The sequence below is a fragment of the Pelecanus crispus genome, chromosome 1, assembly GCF_030463565.1.
Source record: "Pelecanus crispus isolate bPelCri1 chromosome 1, bPelCri1.pri, whole genome shotgun sequence".
Classification (NCBI taxonomy): Eukaryota; Metazoa; Chordata; class Aves; order Pelecaniformes; family Pelecanidae; genus Pelecanus; species Pelecanus crispus.
In genome coordinates this window covers 46,455,199-46,470,567 of record NC_134643.1, presented here as the reverse complement: position 1 = coordinate 46,470,567, position 15,369 = coordinate 46,455,199, and the positions used below count along the sequence as shown (strand labels likewise).

Below are 15,369 nucleotides of genomic sequence, written 5' to 3'. Positions count from 1 at the left end.
GTGATATAAAGTCCATGTTTCTGGATAATTACTCACCTAATTTAATAAGATCTGGTGATTTAAATCTTAACTCAAAACATCTGCTTTTCTATTGCACTACATATTCTGAAGAGAAACTATATCACACAAGCACTAGCATATTAAAAAGCTAAGTGTGTTTGTCAATTTAAAAAAGTGCATCTTGTCTCTGCAGTCAGAGATACAAGTTTTTGTATTAGTGTCCCTGAATTTTCAAAGTACTTTGCATAATGGTCTGAGAGATATATATAGATATAGATATATATATAGAGAGATAATATATATATTACTTCTTTTTTTGATGTGTAACTTGCTGGCTTTTTAATAGATATCTGTATATCTACATACCTACATATATCAACATATATCTACATTTTTGTATCTACTATAAAAAACAGTAGGCTGCACATCAAAAAAGAACACTAAGGTGTTTTTAAAAATTATACCACACTGAAAGTTTTGGAGAGGGGTATCTAATTAAAATGCAAAGTCAACATAACACATGTAATATAGATTCAGAGCTTGGTAACTCATACATTCAAAAATAATTGGAACTAAAGCCATCTCAGGAGCATTGCCACATGTCATACTTTTAAATGTGTAGGATTTCTTTTCATATGGAGATTTTTTTTTCCTCCACTACAACTCTTTCACTTCATGGAATAATTAAATCATTCATTGGAAGACTCATTGGAGCAAGTATTTGAATTGGGATTACATCCTTTGTGAGCACTACCACTGAGCTGTAGTCATGGTCTGTAGGTCTGTTTCTCCGTTTGTCCTGTTGGGTCTGTTCAGTTTCCTTTATTCTGTTCCACTTTCTGCTCGCTTTCAGGCCGTGTTGCTTGATACTCAGCTTAGTGGTTGTGGCATTCAATTAGACATGGGAGACCTGGTTTCAGCTCCTTGTTCCAAGGAGACTGCTGAATCCCAGCTTTGGGGCTGCTGGCTTTTCTGAAATGTGACTGTCTGTAATTGTGAACACGCATTCTGCCATGCATCAGTTCATACTTTACTGAATTTACCTAGACTCTGACCAATTCCTGAGAGGAGGCTGGTTTCATGTTTTTCTGAAAAACACTGTTTTACACAAATGTTTTCAAGCTGTTTGAGTGTCACATCAAAATTACATTCTGATTCCATGAGAGTCCTGCAAGAACATGGTATTGGCCTGCTTCAGAGTCAGCTAAAAGAAAATTTATATTCATTACTGGGAGCATTTTCACATGAGGTAAAAGTTAGTGGGGAGACAGAGCTACAGTTACAACGCCATGCTTCTCTCCAGATCTATACTGATTAACTAGGGAGATGTGTTTATTGGAACTTAAATGTGGGGGGGTGGAGGGGGCATTGGGTTTTTTTGGTGGTGGTGGTGGGTTTTTTAGGTGCAAATTCCTTCGCCTAAGCAGGAAAGTGACAACAACAGATAAAAGATCAGGAGCAGTATTTTGAAAAGCAGTAATTTTTTTCAAAATAATGGGCAGCTAAGTCATGGTGGATAGTGATTTCGCCAAGACCCCCCAGTGGAAGGCTGCAGCTAGAATAAGATGTGCAGTCATTTAGGAACAAATAGGGAACTAGCAAGTCAAAATATAGCAATGTTATTGTTATGATCTTGGAAGGCATTACTGAGACTGTCACTAGAGCAGTTATGTTTAACTTTGGTATTGACCATTTCTTAAAGATGTTGACAGTATTTTTTTAGGAATGAACTATCTTAAGGTTTAGTAAATGCCAATAAGACAAACTGAGTTTCCTATATCCCTGGTAGAAATGAGGATTAAAAAGTTGTGAAAGTTGAAGCAAGAGAAGTTCAAACTAATAGGTACAGTTATTTAGCAGTGAAAGTAATTGTCTATTGGAGAAATGTACATGGGATTTTGCACATGAATTCTTCAAATTATGCATGTGGTGAGGAAACTAAGAGGTAAATTTCTGTCATCTTTCAGGGAAAACAATCGTATATGTCCCTAAAAGAAACTTTATTCATTGCACTGTGGGGAAATAGCACATGTTTGGTAGGTAGATTATAAGAGAGAAAGTATTAGCTCAGAATAAAAGGTTCTATACTCAGATTACCAACAATCTGGTATCTTTCCTTTGACCAGTTGAGGGACCCCTTTGCTAATACCAGCATCTAGATCTAATGGGAGAGAGCTCAGAGGGTAGAATAATCTGTAATCTGAAATCTGGGTCTCAAGAAAATGTTCCAGACAGTAGTTTTGCTTTGATTCGGTAAATGTTATAGAAGCAATATCATGGTAATAAGAAATTGTTAGACATGACTAGGATCTAAGGGGATTTTTTCTCTTTGCCTTACAAAATATGATTATTGTGGTATGCACCACACTGGCATACACATTTAAACACACAGACATCTCTGCATCTATCCCAGCTCCTTTCATAGTCATTTTACTTTAGAAGCTGTATTATCTTCAATTGCTAAAAGCATTAAGATAAAACAGAATAAAAACCAGAGGCAGCCTGGCAACTCACCAGGCTTTTAGATTTTTGACAAGTTTCATTTTGAAAGTACCATTTCTTAAGTGGTTTCTCTGTCTCTCTTTTAAACCTTATGAATAAAATACAAAGTGCTTGACAGAACATGTAAAGTTAGTTTTCCAACCACTTTACATTTTTTACCCTTTGCTGAAACCCTACTATTCAATTTTTGTAAATGGAACACTTATTTTTTGTTGCTAAAAGGTGTCAAGTTCTTTGAATATTACTTTCTTTAATGTCTTCATGTAGTTCACATGATCTGTGTTTGAAGAAAAAATGCAATGAATGCTTTCTGGATGTTCAGTGCGGGTGTTCACAAGTATTATCGACCTTAAAAATAACTTTTTTTAAAGGTATTGTGTATAGCTAATGAGCTAAGCTGTAGGTCTATAGCTTTGTGAAGCACAGTAAGGCTCAGAATAAAATTTCAACCTTATACATAGTAATGTTAGGTAAACCTTTCCTAAAGAGAGATTCAGACTGAAGATGAGAAAAAAGAATTAGAAAAGAATGAGAAAAGAGAGGCTTGTAATGTGTATTATATTTAAACTGACTGTAGCTCTGTAAACAGTCTCACAAATATTTATTTCCCGCTATTTGCAGTCTGTAGTAGCACCCAAATATTGAGAAATATGAAAAATACTAATTTGGAGAGCAAGACACTGTTTCTTTTATGTAGGCAAGACAGTCAAAAGAAAAAACCCCACCTTTGTGTTATTTAAAGCAAGTTGAAATGTGTTAACTATCAGCAACTGAAATGATAAAATTATCATTGTTGTCAAATACAGCTATAAACTGAACACAAGGCATGCTGCAGGTTAGTCAGAAGAGGTCCTCTGTTTTTCACTGTGCATGCTTGCTGGAAATGAAACTGTGTGTTATTGGCTAACTGGGATGCTTAGCATAATCACTTTGCAAGGCTGTGGTGGAGGGAGGTGATTATCACTGAGAACAGATGGGCAGGTCCAAAGCGTTGCCAGATTCTGCACAAGCTCCATGTACTGTAGGTTCTAGCTCTCTTTTCTTCCGCATTTCTGATTTTTATTCCTTGTGCATATTTTGAAGGGCTAGCTGAGCTAGAGGTCAGGGAGCGATGACCTTACAGTTTAGCTCACAGATGTAGGAGTGGGGAATTCAAAGTGCTGTCACTGTACGTCTGAACGGATGGGGCAGACTGCATTTTGTACGATTGCCTCCCTAAATGTATGAAAGGATTTCTCTCTGAGCTTAGCACTCTGCATCTGTAGCTCTCTGTGGATTGTATTGTGTGTGTGACCAGAAATGATATTCTCGGATATGAACACTGTCTCTGCGTCTCCTAAAGTGCATCTTCCTAATGGGACCCGGGTTTATACTTTTCAGGTAAGTGAACTTCAATAAAACTGAAAGGATTTTTCTTGGTATTTAAACGATAGATAAACTTTGAGTAAGAGTAGCAAACAGGTTAAGAAGCTTATGTGTTAATTAGTTTTGTATTGGTAGGAGAAAATATGTCAGAAATCAATATTATCACAGTAAGTTTGCTGCCTTAAAAAAATCAGCATGTAAATTGTTCCTAAACAAACATAAAATTACATTCACAATGACGTTGCTATGGATTGTCTTTCCCAATAATATTATCATTTCACAATTCATTAGATTTATAGTTCCTCAGATAGACCCACACTGTCTTTCTGTTTAGTTCAGATAAACACTGAGTTGGCATTATCAGAAATTCCAAATTCATATTATAAAAAAAAAAATTTAAAAACTTTGTGTGTTGTACCTGTCTGGATTTTTTTATATTAATCCTGAATGTAGTTTCATGCTACTGATGCTTAATTTGGTTCATGTGGATAGTAATCATACATGTGCAACTGATAGGCAGAATCTGTTGTTAGGATTATTAAGGTTCTCAGTTTTAAGCCAAGTTTTGCCTCATTCAGGTAAATAAGCTTGTGTGCTTAGCTAAAGGTAAGAATTTCTTATATGCTCTAAATCTAATTTGCCAACCAGTCTAATTACAACCATCTTTCAGTAGCATTTGATTAAAAGAAATCTAAAGTGTCTTGGCTCTGGAAAACTATGTAATTCTACGTTAAGGTTTAACAATAATAAAAAAAACCCCACAACCCCACTGCCCCAGCTGCTCCTTATAGCACTCTGGCCCTGCAGGGTAATTCAAATACTCCACTACTTAAAGTGGCGATAGCTTTTTCAGCTCAGCCTCTGATACAGTTAGGATTTAAATAACCTTCCCATTCCTACATATGTATATATATACACACATATAAAAATGTATAATGGTTTTGTCTGCTTGGTTACTTTATGCTATTATAGTGTGATGTCTTTAATATGTAATAAATCCTGTGTATGCTACCAGAGCAAACAATCTGACTTGATTAAAAGTTGATCATAAAATGCATGGCAAACTTCTTTCACAAAATACAGGTACCCCATTCTTTGGGTCCAATAACTGTATTTCATTCTTGTCTTCTTTCAATCCATTGTTTTTAATTTTACTGTCTTGCCCTTCTTACAGTGATGTCAAATGATAGTTGAGGGCTGTGCAGAAAGAGTGGCATCCTCCTAACAGTGACGATCTGCTGATCCTGGCAGTGATTCAGACATGAATGCCCCAGGCCTGTTCCTCTACAGCATGACTACTTTTTTCACACACTGACATCTAAATATTCTGTACAGCCTTCTGTAGCTGTGCTCTTAAACACAGTTCCTGACGTCAGGTATTCTTTCCGAGTATGTCAAGTTGAAAAAGTCACTAAAATTAGGATGTTTGGTTGTGATACCAAATTGACTATTTTATTATGTGGTACTTTATGAAAGTAAGCGCTTACAATGAAGTATATAATTTTTTTACAGTACGTATTGTTGCTACTAGCAATCTCTGTGATTACTGTAGACATTATCCTACATACAAAAAATTATCTTTTAAAAATTATTTCTTCCACTGATCTTTAAGCTGAGGGGACAATAAATAAAAGGGAAATATAACCTAATTTTCTCTTGTGTTCTGGATACTTCAATGAGCAATGTAGTGTTAAATGACCTCAGAATGTAAAGCTTCTAATTCAGGACAGTCTCTGTGTTCTAGAACAGCTTGGGGTTATCAGTGCTAAAAGAATCCCTGAAATATTTTTTTAAAATCACCAAAGAAAGCCTATATTTTCCTGTTTCCCTTTTTAAGTTATTTTTTCTATTTATTTGTTTACATATGTGCAGTATAAAGAAAGATCTGTGAAGGAACTTTCCAGTTCTTGCCTTGGCTTCCTTTGTCGTTCCTTGCTTCCTAGCTTTTGACCACCACGTTTGTGGTATCTTCTCTTTCCCTCTTGAGTTACTTCAGTCATTTTGCTTACAAATGTAATAATTGCTGAGAAGGACTTCATATGACTTGTTAATTGTTTTGATCTTTTTTAAGCTACTTTCACCTTTTGCTTTCTTACCTATTCTGTTGTTTCTGTATGTTACACTGTAATCTCTTTGAGACAGAGGATCTCTTTCATTTAAATAGCTTGCAAAGTTATGGGACAGCTTAGTGGTTCTTAATTTGAAATATATATACTGGTATTTAACCTAAATGTGTGAAAATAATCTTAGCAAAGCCAAGGTCTAACATGTTTAAAACTGAACAAATACAAAAATTGTGAGATGAAGACCTGAACTCTGTCTGATGGAGGGTAATGAGTGATTAAGCTACTGAATTAATTGTACATTGATGTAATGATCAAGCAGCTGAATTAATTGTACATTGATTCAAAACCACAACATATTAATTCTTTCAGCAACAAAAATGGTACTGAAAGAAGCACATAGCATGTGTGCAGATTGTAAATATTATTGGCATTTCACTGATGTTCTTAGGAAATAAGACCGAATTGGCCTTTACTGGCCAAGGAATCAGATGGGCCATACAGGGATGCATCTAGCAGAGCACTTGGGCTGGGGAGAATCATAATTAGTGGATAACTCTGCAAGTTTTTGAGTGCTTATTAAGATTGTAATCAAATGCTTTGAATAACATGCTTTAAAATCAACTTTATAAAGTCTGTTCACTCTGTAAGTGACCATTAATTGAAATTAGAGATCTGCTATAAGTTTTCAAATTCAGAGGTTTTCTTGCCTGATGAACTTTAATTTTAGTAGATGAAATTAACAAAGAATTTCTTGACAACTAATTGCAACATTTAAAATTATATTTTCACCTGCAATGACAGGACGAATAAACAGTGTTTTTCACTTTCCCCTTCTCTCTCACTTTGTTGTGTTTTATTAGCTTCTTTGGTCTCCAGGACACCTACTGTTCAGAAAAAGTATTGAATTTGAAAATTACATTGATATCTGCAACTATCTAGAAGTCCTGAAATTCTGCAAATTTTAAAGGTGTGATTTGGTTCAGTATATTTGCTGAACCACCTGCTATATTTAAAAGAAGGTTAAGCTTTGATCTCTAGGCTACGCTTGATTAAAGCAATTAAAATAGAAAAATATGAGAGGAGGTCATATAAAGAAGTTATATACTGTATGAAAGGTAGGAGTTGTAATGTTGTTATGAACAAGGTTTAGTATTATAATAATGAAGGCAATACCAAAGTTTAGTGCTTTGTATTTCAGTATCTCTCTGTTTCATCTCAATTTGCTTGTGCCAACTTTGGGAAACCTCTGCAGCTATATAACAGAAGGCAGTGATTTTATTTCCTTTTGTCTTCAAGCTTGTTAAAAAGATAGTATTTCTACTACTCTATGTGGATAAATTAGTTTGCCAGCAGTCCTACAGTGAACATGTATCTTTCATGAACGTTGTAAACATCAAAGTTCAAGTAGTAACATTGCCTTGCTCTCTGGTTGGTCTTGTATTTCACTGTATTTAGCGGTTATTTGCATAAAATAATGATACAAGTGGAAAAGTTTGGATTGGAAAGGAAATATTTTTAACTTGGCTATTGGTTATGAAATGGGAAACTGCACTGAAAAAAATTTTTAATCTGTTTTATAGAGGACTTGAGGGTGGTTCCTTTTTTATGAAAGCTAAGCACAAAGGAACTTAATTTTGAAATTTCAGATTTTGTTTTTGAAAGTTGCGTGATACGGTTTTGATCATTTAAAAGCAACTTACGTTTATGTTGGTGTTTATCATATCCAGTAAATATTTTTTGTTTTCTTAAATTGGTTGTCTACACTAATACATGTGAATACTAACTTGCACAACTTCTAAACATTCAAAATATCTTCACATTGTACATGATGTTTATTTCAACAGAATTTGGAATCGAAGGAGCCTTTTTTCTGTTTCAGCGTCTTTGCAAAAGAAAAAAAATGAAATATTTCTATGAACAGTATTTTTAATTCTTGTAACTTTCAATTATTAAGCTAAGCACACATCTAAAGCACAGGCCTAAATGAGAGCAAACAGTAGTTGCCAATAGGCAGAACTTAGGAATTAGGCATGTGCAGTAGAGACAAACACACTCAAATTGCAGCAGTGCACAGGGCTCATGGATCTGGCTGCATCTTCCAGCTTTCAAGTCAGCAATACGTAGTAACAGTTTCCATAAATGCTAAACATAAGCTTTCAAATATTTGGAAGTAATACTAGCCCATTTTATAGTCAGATGAGATTTGTGGTTTATAAATAAATTCTTAGGACAACTAGAGTATAATCCTTTTTCCTGACAAGTAATGAAGTAAGGGCTGGTCTTTTCTGAAACCTTGGGAGGTTAAAGCAATTTTTTTTAAAAGCTATCTGATGATCAGAAGGTCTATAAAGAAATAAAATGACTTTTTCTTACAAAACCTGCAGAGAAATCCTAAAATATTCATATGACATAAAAATGTAAATACACTATGAACTACTGTAAAAGTGCATTGCTGATCAAAGGTTTGGAACTGGGTTACTGGGAAACTGGGAAACGTTTCTATACATAAACCATATCTATCACCATGATACTGATTACTACTGGTTTTTATTTCTTAGCAACTAAAAGTTACACTCCAATGACAGTGAATTAACAGAATGCAAACAAAAATGTTACTTTCTGGTACAGAAAGTGCTTTGTGTGAAAAAAAGCATATTCTATAAGAAATACTAGATGCACTCATTAATTTCCCTATTACTTCCTATATTAATAGTTTAGATTAACTGTATACTTACCCAGAACTTCTGTTTTATACCATCATGTAGTTTTAGTGTTTCAGTAATCCTATTGTTCTTTCATTTATCTTCTTATATGGAAATAGTAAATGAAACAAAAAGCCTCTCCTGTAAGAGAAGGTATCTTGTTAAAATTTGTAATTGCACTTATTAGCCTACATTTATCATTAGATTATACTTTGGGCAAGTATGCCATGCTACTCTGTTTAATAAGCCATAACTTTGACTATTTTGTTGCCTCACATATTTCTGTGCAATATAATTTAATATCAAAGACAATAGCTCTTGAGTTTCTTTGCAGAAACCCCAGTTCTATTAAAAAAATACAGTTTTTGTGATGGAGATGGGTTATTAGTCACCTTGTATTTGACATGATCACTCATACCACTACAAAATTCTTGTAAAATGTGTATTTGATGACTCTATTCCTACTCTGTGCAGACTTAATTGCACTTGCAGAAAATATACCGTATATAACGTGGAATAGGGCAAAAAATTTGTGTGTACTTTCAGTGCTGTGTCAGCAGGTCCACCGAAGAACTGTGGAATCTGATCTTATCTTGATCCCTTCAGCTGGCCGAGCATGTGGGCAGCTCCTTCCAGCAACCCTCTGCCAGGCATGGGATTTCTCCCGTAGTTTTGCCTAAATAAAGATTTTTCTCTTTACTTAACGCACTGGCGCAGAACGTTTTTTTACAAACACCATGTAAAAGTACTAGAGGCGTGTTCTTTGTGAAAGCTGCAAGTCCATAGCCAGTTGGTAACTTGTATCAGTAATGATGGTAAACATCACTAAAAGGCCAACTATAACCAGAGTCAACTGAATAATTGGTTTTGTGTGCAAAAAGTCGTGGTACAGATCATGTAGGTTGTCGTAGACTTCAGAAGGTTTTAAAGCTGTGTTAGTGAATATAAATAATAACAGTGACAGAAAGGCTGACAGTGAGGTGTTTTTAAAGACTTCTGACATGTTAACAGTGACAGAAAGTAGTAATGCTGAACCAGTGCTTTACCCTGTAGCCAAAAAAAAATCGTTAAAAAGTCTGGGCAGTGGCAAAGGCAGGAGGCAATAATAAAGTGATTTGCATTGCAAATGGCTTGGAAATATTTATAACCCTATAAATGGGTTTTATATAATTTTGGAATTTAGGAATTTCAGAGCAATAGTGTGAGGAATATGCTTACAGGCTTTTTTGCTCAGAAATAAATGACAAATGGCAATAGGGGCTGGTCTTAAGTTACAAGTGAGTGTTATTTATTCTTAATTACTATTATTATTCTGTGATAATGTATTTTTATTGCCTGTTTTGTGAAGAACAAACTTAGAGCTTTTCTGCTCAAATACAGACATGTTAACGCAGTGTTATTCTGAATGTACCCCAATATATTAATGTTCTCTGTATTCAAACAATTATACAATTTTGAAGGAGAAATATTTAAAAAATTTATACATTAAAACATGTTATACCAAATAAACTTTCAATAAGTTTCACCTGGTAGTGCTGTTAAATTACTTTTTTTTGTAGAATGGAGAAGACTGAGCACTTGTTAATCAGTCCAGCTATACTGACAACTAGTAGGTTTAATCATGTTACTGAGTTGGTGAGAATGTGGCACTTGGACTCCCAAAATGGAACACAATTATTCAGGCTGACAGGAAAATAAGAACATCATCTAGGTGTTTGGCTAAAAAGCCCTAAAACCGTGTTACTGTGAAGTGTTAATGTAATGTGCCTTAAGTATCTAGAGAAATAATTTTGCTTGCAGAAGGGCTGTTTCTGCATAAGATTTGTGGCCATCAGAGCTCATGAAAGACAGTGTCCTCACTAGCAGCGATCCTGTCCACACCTGTGACACAGGCAGTATCTTTGAAAAGCTGCTTGTTTTCTGGTTAGCTTCTGAGTTGTAGCTGGAGTCATGCTGAGAGCTGCCCCAACTGCCGCCACATACCCTCTTCCTACTTAAAAATCAGTAGCACTGCGTGGCCCGACATTTTCCATAGTTCTTTTTCCAGCTAGTCAATAAAATGGTCTGATAGTTTTTATGAATATGCTGTTCTGCGTGCAGTGAACTGGGAAGGGTGACTTGACTGAATATTAACTGACTGTTTTGATCTATAGATACAAAACATGCACACACGCAGACACATGCTTTCCATAAAACAATTAAGAAAATAATCGAGCATAGAAGGGTTCTGTCTATAGTATTTTTCAGTTGTAGAGACTTAGTAAATTATGTTGTTTACTCCAAAAATATGGTGATTAAAGTAAGCAAAGAATACAGGACCTTAAAATACATACGTAAAACAAAATAAAAAGAGCTTAAAGGCTTTGTGTCCTAAGTCAATATTCATGTAAATTTTTCTTTTGGCTATCATACAAAAGTATTTTGTCCACATAATAGCTTTTTTTCATGCGTTGAAACTGAACAGTAACCAAGCAGAGTAGGCAATGCACCTTTCCCATGCAGAATTCCTGTCATTCAGACTGTGGCCAGTTCTACTTTGCGAAGTAATGGAGTAAAGATTCGGAAAGCACCTTTCTTTTTTCTGCCAGAAGCACTGGGGTGTCCTGGTTTCGGCTAAACCACGACATGGGGCTACAACAGAGCTGCTGTTTCTTTTGCAGCTGAGTGGATATGACCAATAAAAGCAGGGGAGCAGTAGGAGGAATAGCAATAGGAGTGCTTTCCTCCTATTCCAGAAATAGGATCATGGTATGGTTTCTGAATCATAGCTAGAAACCACGTTTCTGGCTCAATTTCAGAAGTGCCTTCAGTGTTGGATTCTGAACCTGGGCTTCTTTTACCATAATTTGCATAGAAAATAAAACTAGAGGAAGAAATGAACTGGTATTTTCCAGAATAGTAAGAATACTAAGGATTATTACACAATAATATGTGTTGGTTTGATACTGGTTGGTCCATTCTCTTAACTGAACACAAGCTGTGTAGAGTAAGACAGCAGAATGCTTGGGTAATAAGCTTTCCTTATAGGGAAAAACAGAACAATATAGGCATAGCCTGTTCTGAGAGCACAGATTGTGTCTCTGTAGAAGCATGTCCTGAACACCCTGTGTAAATCATGATGATAATCTGTTGGAAATGGCATGGTTTTTCCCTTGATGAGTATTACCAATCTTGCTATGCAGCACTGCTGAAGCTTTCCCATCCCTCTCTGGGAGGAGAATGTAAGTAATTTGCTGATTTCATTGTGCATTTCAAATATATTTCTAGTAGTTGTCTCAGATCTAGATCATGCTGCCTCCTTGTTGGTTTGCTACATGTCGGACCAAGTAGAGGACAGTACCTCTTCCTGGTATTTAGTAAAAGAGGGTGTTTGGTCTGGAAGCTTTTAGTGCTGTCTTGACTAGCTTTTAGTAGTGTGTATAACTTCAAAATTCTTCTCGGTGTAGCTTTTACTGTGTGAAAGCCTGAATTAGCTGTAAGAACGTAAATGTAGCCATCTACATGGCTACATCTATCTATGCTAATTAGATATCCTTCAAGAGCTGGAAATACTGTATATCATTACTTACAAAAAAGGTTTTCGTTTGGAGAAAGATAAAGTTTAGAGAAAGATATAGTTGCACAGAAACAACTTATTAGACTTGGAAAAAAATAAGTAAATGGAATTAGTATAATTACTAACTAGCACAGTGTTCACTTTATTTTATATAAAGCGTTTTGTCCTCACAGTCTTTTTATACATAGTTCATAAATTTGTAAGGCAAGAGGATCTGTTGCTTGCCTGTTATTCTTGTAGCATTTACTCATGCAGTCTTCGTTATCAACAGCATCAGCTGATGATGTTGAGAGGTGGGTGATCTACCTGCAAATTTCTTCTTTTTCTTAGATCTGTCTTAAGGCAAGGAAAAAAGCAGGTGAAGACAAACAATGCAAAATACTTGGCATGTTGAACTGTCCTATGCAATAAAATGCATTATTTTAATGGTTTTAAGTAAGTTGAGATGTGAATAAATGTTTTTGCTGAGGAACTTATTAGCCTATAGATACGTCTGTTTTGGGGAAATTACTGTGATAGAAGCATTAAAGTAAATATTCCAATTTAACCTTTACTCATAGGTTGTATTTTCATTTTGAATGGAGTAGTGTTAATCTACATCACAAGATTTTTAATACTAAATTTCTTAGTAGTGAATTCAGTAAATAAATTTTATTTCACCTCCTCTATTCCTGTGTATTTCAATATTCAGTTGGCAGTTATGCTTAGCATAACATTTATGGAGGACTATGAGGCTAGGATTGTTTTGAAATGACAGCTGACATAATTCAGTTGATATTGTGATTCAATCAAATATGTAAACAAATGAGAAAAACCATGGAGTCAGTATTTCACTGAAAGAATGAGAGTTACTGATTCATGGAAATTTAAGTGGTCTGTTTATATTTTTTCACTAGGAAGAATTATACAGTTTCGCATGACTAAGAATGTGTGTTCCTATGAAATGTGTTATTTCTAGTGATAGGTCTAACAAAGTATGAGTTGATTTTTTTTTTTTTTTTTTTTTAAATTAAGTATTCTAATACTGCATGCATGGTGGTGGCACGGTGTGAAGGAATGACTTTGTCTATACCATCAACCATAACAGTGTTGGTGCAGAGCAAAGCCAGAGTGGTGAGGAGATGCCAATGGCACTGAAAATGCATTGATGATGTGATTACATGTGGAGATATGCTTGTGCTATAAACCTAACCGAGGTGTAAGGGAAGCTACTTGATGTGGATTCCTGTGCTTATGTCTCCATTAGTAAGTAGTGTGGCAGAATAAAAGTTAATCTCTAGAGCAAAAGAGGAGGAGATGTCTGTGGTTATTTTGGAATAGGTCTGGTCAAGTCCCATTGTCTGAACATCCACGAATGGATGGAAAGCATTAGATGCACTCTCAGACATCATCTTTCAGTTTCATTTCATCCAGGAGGGATCCAGTTCAGACACTCTGAAATCAATTCATGATGCAAACCAAAGCAAGTTGAGACAATGGGGAAATTTGCTTCAGACCTCCTAATGCAAACTAGAACTCCAATGTAGACTTGATTTCTGTAATGGCAGACTCTGATTCAGGCAGCATTTCAGAATAAGGGCCGAGTTCTGTGAGTTCCAAACTGTATTATGGGAGAGTGTATTCATCTGAAGGAGTGCAGAAAGATAAGCCTCCCTATGTTGAGCTAATCTTTGTCAATATAAATACATTGATAAAAACTGTGTTGACTCTAATGTCATACCATCATTTCAGATGAATCTTTTCAAGGCATGCTATTTGCAGTGTGTATAATTATTATTTTCCTAGGACTCTATTACTAAAATAAATATTATATGGATAAAATTATTATTAGTATGTTACATTTATGAGCAAATAAAAAAGTATTAATGTACAGTTTTGATGAAGCAAGGAAAAAGATTTTTTGACATTAAGTTATGGAAACCTCTTTTCTTTACCATACTTCTATATTAGTAGTAGGTAGACAGAAAATTATTTCAGGTTAGTAGTTGAGTCTCTGTTTCATGTAGTTGGGGACCTGAATTCCAGATTGGTTCAGTGGGTGGATTTGATGTATCTCATAAGCTTTGAAAACATATATGGCCTCTGTTGGCCTGAAGCCTTGGATGGCTTGGCTAGCACTGTAATGAACAGGAGAGCATAAAGCTAAATATCTGCTAAACTGTGCTCAGCAAAAGAATGAAATTAGTAACTTACACTAAACACACATATACACACATATATTGCTTGAAGTAAAGCTGTCAACATCAACCTTTGTGCTTCAAATAAAGATCTGTTGACAGTAGTGCGTATGTTCATTTCCTCAGACTGGGGACATTGTAGCTTGCTTGAGATGGTCTGTGAATTTTCAGCTGGTCAGTAAAAGAGACCAAAAGATTTTTAAGTTTGAATAAACCAAGGCATGACATTAAAACCGAATTTGGAATTCTCCATCAGCTTCCAGTTTAGTACCAAAAGAAACAACCCTTTCTCCTTTCAGCAGATATAACAGTCACCATCATGTTTCTTACATGCATAAAACTAACACAGCTCACATACAAATATAAGTGAATGAAGAAAGAATGAGCAGTTTTGGAAACAGTTTTGGATTGGTTTTTTGGTTTTGTTTTGGGGTTTTTTTTTATTTCAGATAATGGTATAAAACTCAATGCATTTAGCCAAACTATTAATCAAGGAACCAAGGAAAAATTCAAGTCAGTAGGGAGCATGAACACTGAACTAAAAGTTACCCATTAAACTAAAGAATCTTTCAAGTCTGCATAGATTGTCCCTCAAGAAGCATTACTTTTTACTTCTATTTTTAAACATAATATCTTTACAAGCACACACAAAGCTTCTCTACAGATATCATTTGTAAGAGATTTATGAGAATTCCTAGAGGTATGATGGGAAGCTGTAATGGGTTCATTATGGAGGAGTAGTGCTTTGAATTGCTTCTTGGAGTTGGATTGCTGGCAAGTAGTTGAATAGCTATCCTCTTTTATCAAAGTCATTTTGGAAGCATCAGTCATGGTCTTCAGTTAAAGCTTAATTGGATTTTGCATTTACCATAGTATAATCATGTTTAGCACTCAGTATAACTTCTTTTTTTTTTAATCTCTCTCAGAATTCACTGTTTGTTTTTGCGTCCTTTTGAATAATAAGAAAACAAAATGTAAAAGTTAAGTTGAGATCTTTTCTA

The 15,369-nt window shown here is 35.1% G+C and overlaps 1 protein-coding gene across 4 annotated transcripts in view; it reads left to right on the top strand.

The window, feature by feature from the left end:
• PPFIA2 (PPFI scaffold protein A2) overlaps positions 1 to 15,369 on the top strand; it is a 345,661-nt gene that overhangs the window by 99,730 nt on the left and 230,562 nt on the right. For 2 of the 4 annotated variants that reach the window (XM_075727718.1, XM_075727717.1), the window contains exon 1: positions 3,802 to 3,882. The exons of the other annotated variants lie outside the window; for them this stretch is intronic. In XM_075727718.1, the coding sequence (XP_075583833.1) occupies positions 3,802 to 3,882 (81 nt within the window). Of the gene's footprint in view, positions 1 to 3,801; positions 3,883 to 15,369 lie in introns of those variants that run through there. 4 annotated transcript variants of the gene reach the window in all.